Source organism: Vanellus vanellus (assembly GCF_965231255.1).
Source record: "Vanellus vanellus genome assembly, chromosome: 10".
Classification (NCBI taxonomy): Eukaryota; Metazoa; Chordata; class Aves; order Charadriiformes; family Charadriidae; genus Vanellus; species Vanellus vanellus.
The window spans coordinates 13,725,280-13,742,216 of record NC_138915.1 but is presented as its reverse complement, the minus strand read 5'-3'; the positions used below and the strand labels follow the sequence as shown (position 1 = coordinate 13,742,216).

At 46.1% G+C, this 16,937-nt stretch overlaps 2 protein-coding genes across 2 annotated transcripts in view; one reads left to right on the top strand and one right to left on the bottom strand.

The window, feature by feature from the left end:
- Positions 1–6,973: 6,973 nt before the first annotated feature.
- On the bottom strand, positions 6,974–13,147 carry YIPF6 (Yip1 domain family member 6). Its single transcript, XM_082488429.1, has 7 exons — positions 13,088–13,147; positions 12,009–12,137; positions 11,385–11,463; positions 10,930–10,972; positions 9,799–9,924; positions 9,535–9,692; positions 6,974–8,954 (listed from the first exon to the last, which is right to left on the bottom strand). The coding sequence occupies exons 1-7, from the start codon at positions 13,124–13,126 to the stop codon at positions 8,836–8,838; spliced, it is 693 nt and encodes a 230-aa protein (XP_082344555.1). The 5' UTR covers positions 13,127–13,147; the 3' UTR covers positions 6,974–8,835.
- A 510-nt stretch (positions 13,148–13,657) lies between these two features.
- The window catches only part of OPHN1 (oligophrenin 1), a gene marked incomplete at its 5' end in the record, with an annotated part of 68,948 nt that continues 65,668 nt past the window's right edge, over positions 13,658–16,937 (top strand). The window contains one exon of the mRNA XM_082488096.1: positions 13,658–13,811. Coding sequence (XP_082344222.1) covers positions 13,658–13,811 — 154 coding nt within the window. The remainder of the gene's footprint in view (positions 13,812–16,937) is intronic.

Below are 16,937 nucleotides of genomic sequence, written 5' to 3'. Positions count from 1 at the left end.
TAGCTCAGGTTTCTCAAAGTGACTCCCACGGTCTAAGTAGCTGAACCCCTGGCTGTGGCACCAGTCCTGCAACCATTTGTTGACTCTCCAGATTCAACTGGTCCACTGCAGGCTGTGCTTGGAACCAGCTATCTAACTCCTTCTTGGCCTCCCTGATGCTACGAAGCCTCCTCACCACCTCCTGCAGTTCAGCCACCTTCTGCAGGAGGTCCTCCACCTGGGCACACCTTTTGCAGGGAGGTGTGCTGCCTAACCCTGCCCCAGGAGAAAGGTCAAGGCATTTCCTGCAGTCTGAGGTCTGCACCGCAGCCTCTCCCTTCAGCAGCTCCGTCTGGGAGGAGACATCGGCCACCACTGGGGTGGATGGTGCCGACCCCCAGCCGGAGCTGCAGCCTTTGCTCTCTGAGTGCCCACCATTCTGCCTTGAAGGTCAGGTAGGATTAGTGCCCTTGACCTGTGCAGATGGTCATGGGATGGTGCCCGATTGCCGGGTTACGTGTCCTTCAGGTCTCTCACTCAGCTAGTGGAGTGTCCCTCCTTCAAAGAGGCGCCCTTCCTGCACGCCCTTCCGCATGAACTCGAAATTCGAGCTTTATCCAAACAAAGTGTAATTACTAACCACTGAGTTGCATGCAGGAACACCTTATTTTGAGCAGAGGAGCTGCGTTTTTAGCACTGGTTCCCCACAGCACACAGGAGGACCAGAGGCCAGACCCATTCTCCTGGAGAGCATCCCCGCCACGGCTCGGAGCTGTGGGCACCAGCAGCTGCCAGGGACAAAGCCACGCTCCTGCCTGCCTGCAGCAGCTCCCCTTCACCGCAGCCAACCTGCCCCAGGCACACGGGAACCACAGAGCCCCCAGCACCACCCGCTGCCTCTCCGAGACAGGATTTCAGCCATGCCCGCTCCCATCAACCCGGAGAATGCAGGGACCCCGGTCCTGCTGCTTTCCCGGGGAGGGTTCAGAGCGCAGACCTTTCACCCTTCCCCAGGTCATGAGCTGCCTCTGTCTGAGGGCAAGGGCTTGTCTCTGCGGGGAGGAAAACAGAACAAAACCCACCACCCTTCATTTCTGGGCCATGAATGAGCATTTCAGAACACTTGGACACATGGGGGGGTGTGTGGGGGGTGTTGGGGAACACACAACAAAACAAAGAAACAAAATCCTAAACAATGTGTTGGTAAAACCACAGCCTCCGGCTTATGAGGGTGCAGAAGGTACCCCAGAGCTGGTGCTGAGGGACTTCCCCTGCCACCCTGGGCCCTACCGCCCGGTCGTGGCTACCAAGCTGAGGGAGGTGGGATGTTTCCAGCCCTTCTCAGCCCAGTCACATCAAGCACTTCTTGCTGGTGGAGGGTCCCCCCTTCCCTGCAGAAGAGCTGGGGGCTCCTCATCCCCCCGGGGCAGCCCTGGCTGGGCAGCACCCTTGCCTGGCTGAGCAGAGTGGTCCAGGGGCGAGGGGCTTTGGCTGCCTCAGTTTCCCCTTCTGCTGTGGTTTGCACGCGAGGAGGAAGGTGCGCAGCGCACCCGTATCCCCGCAGGGTGGGAGGACAGGTCCCTCTTACGGCAGGACCTTTGGGCGTGAGAAAGTGAAGGTGGATCCCTCCCAGCTGGGGGGCTGGAAAAGGAACACCGGGCACGGAGGGCAACAATTCAGATCATCTGATTGACTGAAGAGGTGTATTCAGAAAAGTCTGATTAACAAATGGATATATGCCCGCTATTTGTGTTTTAGCTATTAAAATACATACCGAGAACTCTCATTCAATCCAGCATCTGACAGTAAAAAGCGTCCCACCACTGTACATTGCCATGTCTGTTTTATAGCCAAGGCTCAAATACTCCCGTGCAGCAGCTTCCACTATGCCCCTTGGTTCTTCAGTCACTTGGACTTCCCAACACTCGATTTTCTGACTTCAAATTACTTAAAATTCTTAAAAATTACATTAAAGGGTGAAGTCATTTTGTCTATAGTAACCTTGCAAAAAAAAAATTACTATTGACCAACATTCAAGATACACAGTTTCCAGAAAATTAACCCCAAACCCACAGAAAACACATCATTGTAGCCACTGGCAAAATCTCAATATTTAAGTCCCTCATTACTAGTCAGTCCGCACTTGCATTTAAGTTATACTCTTCTTTTCACTAAGCGTCCTCCCCCTTGCACCAATGACAGGAAAGCTCACGCAGACTATCAAGGAGGAGGAAGCAACAACATCAGCAATGGACCATGTGCAAACTGCCGACAAATCAGGGTGGTCTCAGAGCAGCTCTTTCAGGTGCAACAATTTTGCTTCCAAAAGCAAAGCTAAACAGACTGCAACACACTGCTTCTGCAAAAAGGTCAAGTTTTCTGCCACTTTTGATACCCGTGATAACATCTCTTCTACTAATATGCAAGGCAAGCTACTTTGATTACTCTAGTATTTCTCCAAAAGCAAGACTATCCTAAAATTTGGTATGCACTTACACAAGACCAATTTTAAAATGTTAAGCTTCTAATAAGCCCTGACTGTGATTGTACAAAATAATCTTCAAATTTGCTCAGTTTTCCAATGACTTGGGAAAGGGTGAAAGAAACTGCATTGAGCAATTGTTCTGTCATATGCCAAAGTGTAAGACGATGGTACGCTTCAGAGCATAAACACAGTAATTGACTAATAGATGGAAATAATCCAGGTGGTCTTACTGATTTTCTATTCACAATTCTAAGTGAAGTTACTTTAATGCGTATCTTGATTGTTATCATCTTGGGAGAAAAAGAGACATGCTTAATCACTTCCCCACTGCCATAGTAAATAGGCTTTAAAAAAAACACCACCACCCCTTGTTGAATTAAAGTAAACTTCTTATTCAAAATTGCATAAATATTTCAGAAAAAACAGACTAGGCAGAGACCTTGTAGCATGAGCAGGTTCAGGCACAACAGTACGAGTCTCTTCCCACGTCAGTGATGGCCAAGTTTGGAAGCTCAGAACTCACCTCCCTGAGGCTCCCTGCAAGCAGTTGTCCTTGCTAAACACAGGACACAAAAACCAGTTTGCTGCATGCCAAATCTCCTCCGATGGGACAGAAAAAGCCAAGGGAGGGGGGAAAAAAGGAGAGAGAGAGAGAGAAGAGAGAGAGAGAGAGAGAGAAAAGAGAGAGAGAGAGAGAGAGAAAAAGAGAGAGAGAGAGAAAAAAGAGAGAGAGAGAGAAAAGAGAGAGAGAGAGAAAAAGAGAGAGAGAGAAAAGAGAGAGAGAGAGAGAAAAAGAGAGAGAGAAAAAGAGAGAGAGAGAGAGAAAAAGAGAGAGAGAAAAAGAGAGAGAGAAAAGAGAGAGAGAGAGAAGAGAGAGAGAGAGAGAGAGAGAGAGAGAGAGAGAGAGAGAGAGAGAGAGAAAGCCACGCTGTCAGGGACAGCAAGGTCGTGCCGCCCTCTTGTGACCACCGGGGCATTTTGGGCTTCTCCAGGACAGCAACAGAGCACGGCTAGCCGTGTCCCTGCTGCCACCACCCCCAAGTCAAGGCTCCTCAGCCAACGTGCCAGGCTGTGGCAGGAGCGTCCCCACTGTCACCCCACGGTGCAGTGCGAGAGCATGGACGTACTTCAGGTGATTGCCTCAAATTCCAGCACCCTCCAGGATTGTTTTTAATTGCCATTCATTTATTAGGCCACCTTCCTACCAAGTTTCTGCTCTCTCTTTACTCATGCCTTACATACTCCCCTCCTATTTTAACCAGGGCGCACCGAGTCCTGGTAAGCAGCCCTTGGGAAGACTTGGGTCCATCAGAGGGTTACCAAGACCTTCCTCCCCTGAAGCTGTGGGTGTTGCCTGCACGAATACCGATTTACAGGTAAATCAGCCACAGCTGTTCATTCCCCTTAACAGAATCTGGGACCAGAAGGGAGTACAGGCAAGATCTAAGCACAAGGAAACTGATGTCATGGCTCAGCTTCGATGGGTTCTGGCAGGCGTGCCTGACGTGTCCTGCTCTGGGGTACAGAGCACTCGGTGTTGGGCCATGGAGAAGTGCTGGGCAGGGAATTCGGAGGCTTTCCCCCTTCTGTCCTGCTGCTGTTAGCGATCCACAGCTCCCCTTCAGTGTCTCATCCTTGCAGAACCTGAGGTTTACTGGCACTTGGGCATCTCTCTCATGGACCTGTAACAAGAACTTCAGGGCTTTTTTTTTTTTCCTCCGCAGAACACAGAAGTTCTGATCATCTACAGCACTGCCCACTGTAGGACAACAGCCCAGCACGCACAGATCAATGCTTGTCCTGGTCCTTGTTCCAAGAAAACATTAGCACAACTGGCTAGAACATAAGAACATCAAATATTTACATGCATCTGTAATAGCAGCAATGCTCTTCTAGCACAGGGAAAAAGGATTTACACCTCACCCTGGTGCTTCTACCAACACCTATTAACCCACTGATGCACAGACACACAAATCAAATGCTTAAAAGCATCCCATAGGCACAGGAGTAGAGAATTCAGCTGTGTTTCCGCCCCACCTTCTTTTAATTCACTCCAAACTCCCAGGCCCTATAAAATGCCCTTCTTTGTCCACGTATTGGCAGGATCCCCTTGGAGTGCCTCCGGGCTTTAAGAGAGGCTCTGCCAGCCGGAGGTGCTGCCAGGCCCAGTGGAGGTCCTGCGGGACAGGCCATTCCTCACCACTAACCAGAAGTACAGCGTGCACAGTACTTTTAATCCACACATATGATTGCCCACATGCCTTTCAGTGCATTTTAATTTATAAATTTTGAAGTTAAAACAAATAAATTCTTTTCACTGGTATTAAGTAGATCAAAATTAAATTCAAACACATACAACTTCAGTTGATAAACAGTATTTAAAAAAAAAATCTTAGTAGGAAAGAAAGCCTGGTTTATGCATCAGAAAATCATCCACTTTCTCTACAGAAAAGTTAGAACACTTCATTAAAGGTTAGACATCTTCTTTTCTCCTTGCTACTTTTCCCTCAGCTGGCTTTAAACAAGAAGGAAGAGATTTTTTTCCCCTTGGAAAGCATAACAATTATCACATACATTTTCATACAAATTAAAAATCTATGTTGTGGTTATAAGGATCTGCGTGCATTTTTAGAATCATAGAATGGTTTAGGTTGGAAAGGACCTTGAAGATCATTGAGTCCCAACCCCCCAGCCATAGGCAGGGACACCTCCCACTAGACCAGGTTGCCCAAGGCCCCATCCAGCCCGGCCTTGAACACCTCCAGGGATGGGGCCTCAACAATCTCTCTGGGCAACCTGTTCCAGTGCCTTACCACCCTCAAAGTGAAAAACTTCCTAATGTTCAATCTGAACCTGCCCTCTTCTAGTTTAAAGCCATTCCCCCTCGTCCTATCACTACATGCCCTAGTAAAAAGTCCTTCCCCAGCTCTCTTGTAGGCCCCTTTTAGGTACTGGAAGGCCACAATAAGATCTCCCTGGAGTCTTCTCTTCTCCAGGCTGAACAGCCCCAACTCTTTCAGCCTCTCCTCATAGGAGAGGTGAAAGGAAGGAATGTGTTCAGTAACTGGCTGAACAAAACAAAGTACCATTCAATGAACAGGCACTCTCAGCACTCTCACGTAATACCATCATTTTAAAGGAATATCATCAACATGAATTCTAGGCAGTCTGTGAATATCAAATAAGTTTGATTCTATTTCACTTGCCTAAGCCTGAAATTTTTCAATCGTGCTTTAATGTGCCCATATGTGGTTCACTTTGGGAACTACTTGTTTGCTGAGGGACAAGCCGATTGATTAAAATTGGTGGCTCTACGGAACATCAGTTTAGCTGAGGAACAAACTCCAGTTTTAGCTTCTTAAGTCACGTAAGACAGTTAATATTCAATCAATCGATCTGACGCTCATTTCCCCTGGTGCACAGCGCTTGGTCTCTGCCTTTCTAAGCAACTATATTCTACTTATAAAAAGGGCTAAGTTTTTTCAATAGATTATCACCTTCAAGTTGAAGGCTGAGACACTCTTAGTGAAGCTCTTCCAGAACCGATTATAACATTGTGGTGGGGAAATTATTTTTGACAAGCTATACTACGTGCTTTTAAGCAAACTGGCATCACGCATATCTCACATAACGGAAAGCTGAGAGAAGCAAGGTGAATCAGGCAATGAGCTACAGCAACTAGAACTCCTTGCCGAGGACACTGATGTCCTCTACTCTCTGCTAGAGGAAACAACGATTAAAAACCCACCATACGTAAGAGATGTAACTTTATTCAACTGGAGGCATGAAAACTCAGAAAATCTACTTTCCTACCTGCATCCTGCCAGCCAGCTAAAACCTTAGGGCAAGTTACAACTTTAGTGATACAAATCCACTTAAAAATTCTACAGTTTTAGATGATGGGTTCCATACTAAAGAAGGATGGCCATGAGTCAAAACCCAACCAAACTACACCTTCACCATATAACCACTGTATTTCTGCCTATTCTTCCAGATTAAAACCACCTCTTGACTAAAAACTTCGGTAACCAGTTGAAAAGTAAATCTAGTTAATATAAAAATAATTTTCTTCTCTCTTGTATAAGCCAAGAGCAATGTTACAGAACAAATCATCACGAGACTTATATCTAGGTCAAAAACGAGCAAAGAAAAAGCTGGGATTTTAATTCCTCTTAAAAATAATTTTCTTTCTTTTCAAAAAGATACTGGATCAATTAAAAGTTACTCCAATTATCTTTCAGATATAATACCAGCTTAAGTCACATTTCAGAGATAGAATTCCAAGGATTTCTTTAGAAGTATGGTTAAATTCTTGTGCTGCAGTAAGAAACAAAGATTTGGCTCAAAGAATCTCACTGTAGTCATCAATAGCTTTACTATCTACTTCCCTTGAGTAGTTCTTTTCAGCTTCATAAAGCTAAACTAATGTTTAAATAAATGGAAAACTGTGCACTTAAAAGAAAAATCACATTCCATACCAGTAATAATTTAATGAAAGTTTAAAAATTCCCTATTTCCATTTTATACCCATGTATATAAAACACTACAGGTCCTCTCGCCACACCTTAGAACAGACACAGACCATGGTCTAAGGAAGGCTGCAAGACCAGCTGTCAGCTTCACACATATTCGCTGATAACAACTGTTATGCAGCAAAGAACTGGGTCCCTGCAGACAGCAACTGTTTTTTCCTTCTTCTCCGCACTCCCAAAAATGCAAAAATGTGCTTCTAAGCTGCACATTTCGAAATTTCCATCCCAACTGTCAAATACTTACATTGCTTACAGCAGAAACTGCACTTTTATACATAAATATAAATTATGCATATTTGCACATCAGCAGGACCCACATACATCAGTTTCAGGTCTGTCTGCATTACTACAGAAAAAAGAAAATATGACGCTCATTTTCAGGAAAAGTGACATATTAACAGCAGCTTTTTCACCGCCAAATGTTTCAAAGCTCTCCCCTTGGATTGCTTACTGAAAGTAATGGACAACATAAATAATTTCTGTAATTTTCAAAAAGCAATTCTCCAGGTCTCAATACCTATGCTGAAATATAAACGGCACACTTGTACACCTGTGTATGGTTCTCCAGGCAAGGTACACAAGTGCACCTACAGGGAACTGGAGAAGAAAGCCTCCTCCCCTTTTATAAAAAGTATTAAGCAAAATAATAATAAAAACCAAACAAACAAAAATAGACAAAGTCCCTCACGTCTAAGTAAAAAGAAACAACGTTCAAATTCGTATGCATTTATGTTGAGACACTGTCCAGGTAAACAATCAAATGAAAAGTCACATAGAAGCAGTTAAGACCGGAATTCATACCCTACTTCATAGCAGTCACCACCTTCATCATTATTTAGTTTTCTTCCTCCAACCCATTTTAAAACTTTTGGGCATAAGTCCTAGCATGGTATGTTAGCACCCAAACATCTTAGGTATCAAAACCTCAACTTCACGCAAACTTTGTTTGTTTGTTTGTTTTTAAACACATATATATACTTTACTTGGTACTCTCCAGACAAACGCTCAATATGCAGAATGACAGGTAAGTTCCTGTTGCAAACTAGTCTTAACTGTTTCTCCAGGACTTTTAACTCTCTAATCTATGGTGACATGAAAAGATTTGTAACTATCCAGTGTAAACACACTCCCTCTCACATGATACGCAGATTAGTCAGTGTAACTAAGGTGTTGAAGGCATTTGGCTTAAACACTCTTTCTTGAAAAACGAAGGGATGAAACATAAATACCCAATACATGAGTATGAGCAGGGGCAATTTCCTTCTGCCCAGCTCCAATTAACTGAAAAATGGACCCAACTTTTTTGCTGAAATCCGATTTCAGAGTGAAAGCTCACAGTCCTATGATGCACTTTATATACATTTCACCACTCCGTAATTGAATGAAAAAGAAGTCGTCAAACATTTCTTCCCTACCCAACACATAACAGCAATGAAGGTCTATTATTTCATAAGGCATATTCATCTTCAGTGAGAATCCAAGCACAAGCAAGAATTCTGCCAAGTCGTGCGATCCTATAACCCAATGTCTGGAAATTCCAGTATCTCCCACTCTATACCTCAGGCGGAAACATCCCTGTCACAATGGGTATTTTTTATTTAACACAACTAAAGAGGAGGGCTAAATAAAAAAATACCTCAGCAGCTGGACCTCTGTACCTTTCAAGAAGAGGGACACACAAACGACCAATTTTTGCAGTTCTCTGGCTTTATCCCATAGCCTGCCTTTTTACAATATCTCTATATATATATAAATTAGAAAGAGATAAAGCCAATGATTAACTGCAGCAGCGTTCATGAAAAAACTTCAGTCCATATTACAGTCTCTTCTGATCGGAGATCACTGAGGTGTAAAGGTGAGAATCATCCAGCTGATAACAAAGTAGAAGAGGAAGATGGGGTAGACAACAAGAGCTTTGCGGTTTGGAGGCTGACTGTCTGCCAGGAAAGCTGTAGATGCTGGTGGAAAAGAAAAACACTTGAAATGTGAGCAGCATAAAAATAAACATCTAAGATACACTACAGATGTTAACAATTTTTAATTAGGATCTGCATTACAGTTATGTTGAAAGAGAAAACAGAGTAATCCATTGCTCAATACCAAGGGTCTATAATCACCAATTAAAACTTTATCATACAGAAAGATAAATGCTGATTAACATACTGTAAGAGTCATACTTATAGATTAAGAACAGGAGAAATAATGCAAATACATCTGTATGAAATTAGCATTTTCTAATAGTATTTATAACATAGATCATGGAATAAAATACCCAGTAGTCTCATATGGGGTTCAATATTAAATTATTGTCCTTCTGCTGAAGGTTATTTGCATATGGCCATGAAAATCAACAGAAGCTTAGGGAGAGGCTGAATCTCTGCCAACACAAGGAGTGGAAGAAATATTTCTACAGTACTTCAGCAGCCTTAAAATACAATACCCATTGGCTTTACCCAACAGAATTCTTGCAGATCTATCTCCTTAACCACCACGCTACTCAGTGCACACAACAAGGTTATAACGCAAAAAGGTACTTACCTAACGTTGACCAACCAAACATAGCTACTACTACAATAAGACGTATAATGAAGCTGACAGTCCCAGAACCTGCCAGCAGTACCAGCCTGCACACCAGCATTGCCACTGTCAAGGGCAGGACACAGTAACCCAGAACACACAGGCTCTGAAAAAAAGATCTGGAATAGAAAAGACAGAAATCGGAAAAAAGTAGTCAAACCAGAGCATTGAAGAAACTCCATTCATGGGAGCATTTTAACTGCTACTAAATAAACCAGCACTCACATAGTTCCTCCAAGAAGCTTTGAGTTTAGTGTGATGACAACTGCACCAAACCAGATGATGACAAAGACCTCAGCAAACTGGGGCCCTCCGTCGTCTTTACTATCTGCTGATCCACCCTGAAGCATCCTGTTGTAGGCAACAGAGAAAAGGAGTCATTTACAATTGCTGACTGAGTTTTCATAGACTTGGAATAGATGGCAGAATAGAAGCCTGAAACATTGACTCCCAGTTAGGCTGCAGACCAATCATTTTTTGTCTGCTATTTTTAGTAGTATCCTCAATTTTGTATAGAAAAGAAAAATGGTTGTGACTCAATTGAGGGCATTTCGGTCCATTTTTTTACTTGTTTTGCAGACTGTGTAAGCATATAGAAGAGAATAAAACCATAGACAACAGGCTAAAAGATGAAAATTAAAGTACCAAAATTTTGGTAACCTCTCAGAGCAGGCAGCGTAGTGCATGATAAAACACAAAAGCCTTAAGAAAAGCTTATAATAACTACAGGACACAAGCAACATAAAGCCTGGAAAAGTGAGTATGCACTGATTTGAATATTTAAATTACACTGTGTACTTCTGTTAAAGCTTTTCCAACATTTTACTGGATGGTTTCTGTACATTGAGTACATAGGTGTGCCTTAATTTGTTGATATCACCAATGTTTCCAGCCTACCACAGGCAGATCTGCACACACATGCTCCAGTGGAGCACTAGGAACTCCTGGGAGCCACCATCATCTCCCATCTATGAACTCCTACAACAGCCTCTCTTTTTGCATTGCTTCTCCAGGACACGTAGCACATACACTGCAGCTCTTAGACCCAGAAGTCAGCCAAACACATTAGAATCAAGGACAACATGAATCAGGATATCTTTCAGTGAAATCACTCTTAACACAGGGGACTAGGAAGAGTTCACCCTTCAATCCTAAATTTAAAGAAGGGAGGTCCTAACAGGCTTGAAGTGTCACAAACACATTTTATAAGAAAATTGAAACAGGCAGTGTTTGCAGAAGACCACAGAAGGATCCGATGAACTTCATCTCAACACATGTAATCAGAAATTTCTAATTTCTCATTTCTCCAATGTAAAAGACTATAAAAACCCAAATCCGCTCACAACAGGTACTTACAGCGCAAGCGAGACACAAAGCACCAAAGGGCCCCAAAGATCCCCTGTAGGTAAAGGAAAAAATATCATCATAAATATCATAGAATGATGCTCCATTTCATTTTACTGGGAGTAATAGAGCACCTTTTCCAACTTCCAGTGTATCACTTTCCGTGTTACACTTTCTTATAATTTTCTTATTTAGCATCTTATACCATATTCTATAATAAAATTTATTCAAAGCCTGCCAGCTGTTAAAGCTGACTGTTCCACATATTCTGGCACGTGTTCCACCTTTAAAGAACTTTGGTAACGCTCTGAATTTTCATGTTTGTTATTCAACATTCTACAACAATAGAAAGAACACAGAACAGATGCTTCTGAATCCCCGTTCCCATGAACTCCTCCTTCTCCAATGTAGGCAAAGTCTGTTTACAAAACATCCTTTCAACATTTTGAAAATCTTCTTATACGTACAGTCTCTGAGGAGCGCACTACTCTTCTTCGGATACATGACATGGACAAATTTCTTCCCAACGGCCTTCAGATCTCTCATCTGAAATAAAGAAGTAACAATTTAATTTACTCCTTCATAAAAATTACAGTTCACAACTACAAGCAGAAAGATAGAAGTAAAGCAGTATCAATGGTAAATCAACACGGGATCCAACCCAAAGATTTCTTTGGTATCCTCTGCAACAAACAATGCCTACTTTTTTCTACATTCCTTAATGACCACAATATTATATCCTTTAATAACACCCAATTAAGACCAATAATTTGTTTGCTCCACTAGGAAAATAAAATAAAAAAATCCTATTAGCCAGCAAAGTTTTCTTCCAAGAAAAGTTTTCTTCCCAAGGCCACCTGAGGCCTTTACCCTTACAACAATTTTGAGATCACAAAGAAACTTTGGGGCTGTTATTCAGATATTTTTTGACCCACAAAAATTCATTTTACATGATTAATTATAAAAAGCATCCCCAAACTTACAATGCAGTACAAGTCAAGTAGAGCTATGCAAAAATACAGTTTTTGCATAACAGTTGGCCAAAGACATCAGCAAAACACGTTTTACTATAGACAGAGGCACAGACTCACAATAGTATCTTTAACAGGCTCATCCAGTGTGGAGTAGTCTTCATCAGGAGAGTGAGATCCGACTGGAACAGTAATCTCCCCTTCCACTGGAATGTCTTCAGATATTGACACATCTGCAAGACCTGCAAACTAAATGATTTTTAAAGCCTTTAGAAAGAAAGAAGTACAAATCAGTTCATACTCACTTCAGACTTTTTTTTTAGCTGGTTTTAGGATGAAAACAACTGCTCAGAATTCACAGATACAACACTTAAATAACACAGCCAACAACAAAGCCCAGCTGTTGTCTGCTCGATTTAAACAGCTCACAGTCTAAAGAGGCAAGTAGATATGTACAAGCAAAGCATTTCTGTTTCCTTCAGTAACTCCCATTAACCTGTTTTCTGTCCTTTATTATTTAGATAGCAGTAATTAATGGAAGTAAAAAGCTTATTTGCGATTTTTAAGTAATGAAATGTCTGACAGATATGTACAGTCGCACCAACACACAGGAGTACACTATCTTTCATGGACTCCATGGGGAAACAACTCATAAGAAACTGTACGGCCATCTATAGCCCGAGCACAAAGCCAAGGCTGTTAAGCGTCGAACGCTAAAGAAACTGATTTGTGCCACCCAAGCGGCACGTTAAAACACTCGAGCTCCCAGACATGGAAGCAAACAGAGAACAGCCCGACCAGTTCCACAGTGAACCCTCGGGCAGGCAGGACAGGCGGCAAGCCGCAGGGAGGGAGCGGCCGGAGACCGACGGCTCTCTGTCCTCTGTTCCTGTCCCTGTCCCTGCCCTGCCCTCCCCGCCAGCCGCCGGGGCCTCCCAGCGCCCCGTTCCCCCCGCCTACCCCTGCTCCGGAGAGGGAAGGCCGAGCGCCCCGGCCCGCCCGGCCCCGCCAGCCCACACCACGGCCCTCCGAACCCTGAGCACCCGGAGTTCCCGCGGCTCCGCGGGCTCTCTCCTCCCCGGCAAAGGCAAGGGCCGGGCGGGCCGCAGCCGCAGCCCCAACCCCAACCCCAAAACCGAGCTCAACCGGTCCGCCCGAAAGGACCGGGATCTCCAGCCCACTCCCGCCGCCCGACTCACCAACGGCCCCCCGGCGCCGCTCCCCTCCGCCGCCGCCATCTTGGCCGCCCAGGCGACGTGGAGGCCGTGCTTACGTCATCACCGGGCGCCGCGACCGCGGTCGCGTCACGCACCTCTGGGGCGTCCATGGCAACGGGGGCGGGAGCCCGCCCGCTCCGCCCCGCCGGCAGGGGGCGCCCTCGCCGCGCGCGGCCGGCCCGGCCCGGGGCGGTGGCAGAGTGAGGGGCGGGAGCGTCGGCGCCCCGGCGGGGCGGGAGGCACCGCTCCCCCCCGTCCCCCGCCCGTATCGGGGGGCTGCCCGCCGCCGGCCTCACCGAACTACAAGTCCCGGCAGCGGTGGGGCGGCCGGAAGCGGGGGTCGGGCGCGGCGGGGGTCGCCTCAGCCCAGCGCACGGCCCAGCCCGGCCCGGCTGACCCGGGGCCGGCCCCCGCAGGCGGGCGGGCAGGCAGGCAGGGCCGGGGCGGGGCCGGAGCGGCGGCATGGCCGCCCGGGGCGGAGGGAGGGGACCGTAGCCGCGCCCGCAGCGCGGCAGTGGCGGCGGCGGCGGGAGGAGCGGCCGCCGCGGAGCCATGGGGCACCCGCCGCTGGAGTTCAGTGACTGCTACCTGGACAGCCCCGACTTCCGAGAGCGGCTCAAGTGCTATGAGCAGGAGCTGGAGCGGACCAACAAGTTCATCAAGGAGGTGATCAAGGACGGCAACGCGCTCATCGCCGCCATACGGGGTGAGCGGGGCGGCGGCGGCGGTGGGGGAACGGCGGCGGCGGGGGCCCGGCGGCCTCCAGCCCTGAGGGAGCGGGAGGGCATCGGGGACCGCGTCCTGCCCTTCACCGCCGGCGATGTGCTGTTTGGTACCGCGGTGCCGGAGCTGGTCCGGGGATGGGGCCTCTCCAGGGCTGCTCCGGCAGCAGCCGGTGTCTCTCTGCCCTGGGCTGAATGGGATTTCTCCTTGAACGCATCCCTGCAGGCGTGTTTTTGGGAGCCCACCTTCGGCTTGGCTCCCACGAAGCCTCATGCCCCCGTACCCCGGCGCTTGGCAGCTGCCCTCATTGCCTTCTGTCCCCACAGCCTGGCGTTTAGCAGCTCCCTTCGTTGCCGGGATCGCGTCAGGGTGGGCTGGCAGGCCATGGGCAGCCAGCTCTGCCTCCCGTCACGCCTGGGTGTCCATCCAGAGCTGGCCCTGCATGGGGACAGGTCAGACTCCATCGTCCGGGTGAGCTGGGTTGACACCACTGGCGTCGCAAGGGACCACTGAGCCCGTTCAGCTCTCACAGGCACCGCCTTCATTTAAGAAGAATAATCTCGTGTTTGGGGAAGATGCTTGATTGTCTGGCTTCACCAAAGAACGGGTGGAGCGTGGCAGGGGCAGCACGGGTCCCCTTGTCACCCAGCCCTGCTTCCCTGGCGTGGCCCGCTGTGAGAATGAGAGGGCTCTGTCCAGAGGTAGTCCTTATAGTCCTTCTTTTGTTGTGGGTGGTTTATTCTTTTTTTAACAATGATGAGAATTTTTTACAATTAAATGTCGATTCCAGTGTTGTCTTTAAAGGAATTACTTGTTCAGAAGTACTGACTGAGACCATCAAAGGTACCCGGGCCAGGTTGTGTCATCTGAAACCATGCAGTCCTGTGTGTTTAACGCTTTACTGACCTGTCCTCCTGCTTAGATTTTTTTTCCCCCTCTGAAGAGCTGCAGATACACTTTTCCTGTGTTTTCTCTCACATCTTCTCCGCTTTTATAAATGTGCATAAAAATATGGCCAAAGGTGTATGACAGCACAGCAGCTATGAATGCTGCGCTTGCATCATCCCAAGTGGAGACAAATAAAAAAAATTAGAGGGGCAGACTCCGATCATGCACTGTTTTTCTTGCCAGCTGGTTGGGTTTTACTTGGTATTAATAGGTTTCGCTGCTGCCCTTTTGTTAAGAATAATTCAGAGCTTCCTTGTTATCAAGGCCATGGCTGGAATAGCCTGTGTTTGCCCATCTGGAAAACAGTGAAGAACAAAAGCTAGTGTGACTGAAACAGCAGACGTCACAGGGCTGTAAGACGTTAAAATGTACTACAAAAAAAACCCCAAATCTCTACTTAGTCCAGGGGGAAAAAAAAACAACAAAATTAAAACCAAAGCGATTTTAACAAGCCTGCTTGTTAATGTAAATACTTTGCTTGTTCTTCATCACTTTTGTCAAAACTGTTTCCCTTGTTAATGTTTGTAAACCCTAATGCTGTGCTTAGAGGAGGGATGTGAGGGGATTTTGCTGGGTCAGCAGACCCGTCCCAGTGAGACTCGTCAAGGAGGAAGGGAAGAAGGAAACTGAGTACACTCAGACAGCACAGATAACCCCCCAGAACGAAGGAAACCCCACATTTCTTGGCTGAAATGCTGTGGGGGTTGTTTTCTGCTGTTTTCTTTTTTGAGTGAGTGCGGCTGAACCAGCAGGCAGGGGTTGGCCTGGCAGAGCAGGCTGCTGGGCATGGCACCCCTTCCCATTTATCAAGTAACTTAAAAAATTCTAGGCCTTCCTCTCTGAATCCTGTCCATGTGTGACTGTGGATAGGAATTTGGGGCTACGGGGCTACTCACTGTCTGTTGCCTAAACACCTTGGGCTGATGGCTGGCAAGTCCCGCTTCCTGGTTGGGGACAGCGATGGCTGATGATTCATTTCTGCCCTGTGGCAGTGCTGTGGGATGGGTCTGTCCCTCAGCGGCTGGGAAGCAAAGGTGATGATAGTCTTACCAGGAGAGAGTGTGAGATCTCTTCATCAAGGGTAAAGGGTTAATTATGATGATTGTTCCAATTGGACCTGTTATCTGTCCAGAGGTCCTGTCCTCTGCCTTACCCTTTTAATGGGTGAGGCACCCTCTTAGTTAAACCTTTGGCCAAACTGTTCCAAGCTATTGACTCACTGCACTGAGTACAGACCTCTGGTGACTCTACAGATGTATATATTGTCTGCGTGTTTGCTGATTAATTAATGAATAAACTCCAACATAAGATTTAAAGCAAATCAGTCCCCTGTTTTGCTCAGACTTATAGACATGTCCAACACCTGCTGTCTCCAGCTGGCGGGCTCTTCAGCCTGACGTGGTGATGGAAACGGCCGAACAAAAGACTCGGGTGCAGCACAGTCTGGATACAAACACATGTACGCACGTGAATTATGCAATGCTCAAGCAGGTTACCAAGAAAAGAAATGCAGTCCCCCATTGCGGGAAACATAGGGTCTGCTGGGCTTTACAGGGTCTGCCATAAACACACTGTCCACACTTAGATTCAAAAACCTGAGACTGCCTGAAGCTGTCTTTTATTTTCCGTTTACCAAGTAATGGGGGAAAAAAGCGAGTGTGACTTTACGTGGAGTTCTGCAGGACCATCGGTTCATGTTCTGGGTGAAGCTGTGTGTTTTTGAGTTGTCTGCAATGTGGGGAGCATGTATGTTCTTCTTTTCTTGGTTGCTGGCAGTGTTCTTGTTGAAAGTATCCAGCCAGTTAAAGTTGTCTCAGTCTCCCTGCTGGGTAGTAGAATATTAGGAGTGTTACAGCAGAGTCTCTAGAAGTTAAAAAAAAAAAGCCCACTTGGTGTCACTTTATTATGTCAACACCACAAGCTAGGGATCCATTGTCTAATAAGTGCTACTTCAGTGACTTCTGTTTGGAGATTTTTTTATGTCTTTTGACTTATTTGTAGCCCTTTTACTGGTAGATTAATTCACCATAATCATAGTTGTAGCAAATTAATATGTGAACTTGAGTGCAAATTTTTTAAACAAGTTATTCAAGTACCATGGAATTGTAAATGCATAATATTACATGCTTCCAGTGGTATATGTCTATCTGGTAGGCGTGCT

Excerpts from the sequence above, each read along its gene's own strand:
- YIPF6 (XM_082488429.1), bottom strand. The coding sequence starts at position 13,126 with ATGGCGGCGGCGGAGGGGAGCGGCGCCGGGGGGCCGTTG. Across the intron at positions 9,925-10,929 it reads CTTTGTGTCTCGCTTGCGCT|GATGCTTCAGGGTGGATCAG; the intron begins GTAAGTACCTGT and ends TGCCTACAACAG. Across the intron at positions 9,693-9,798 it reads AAGCTTCTTGGAGGAACTAT|ATCTTTTTTTCAGAGCCTGT; the intron begins GTGAGTGCTGGT and ends TTTCTATTCCAG.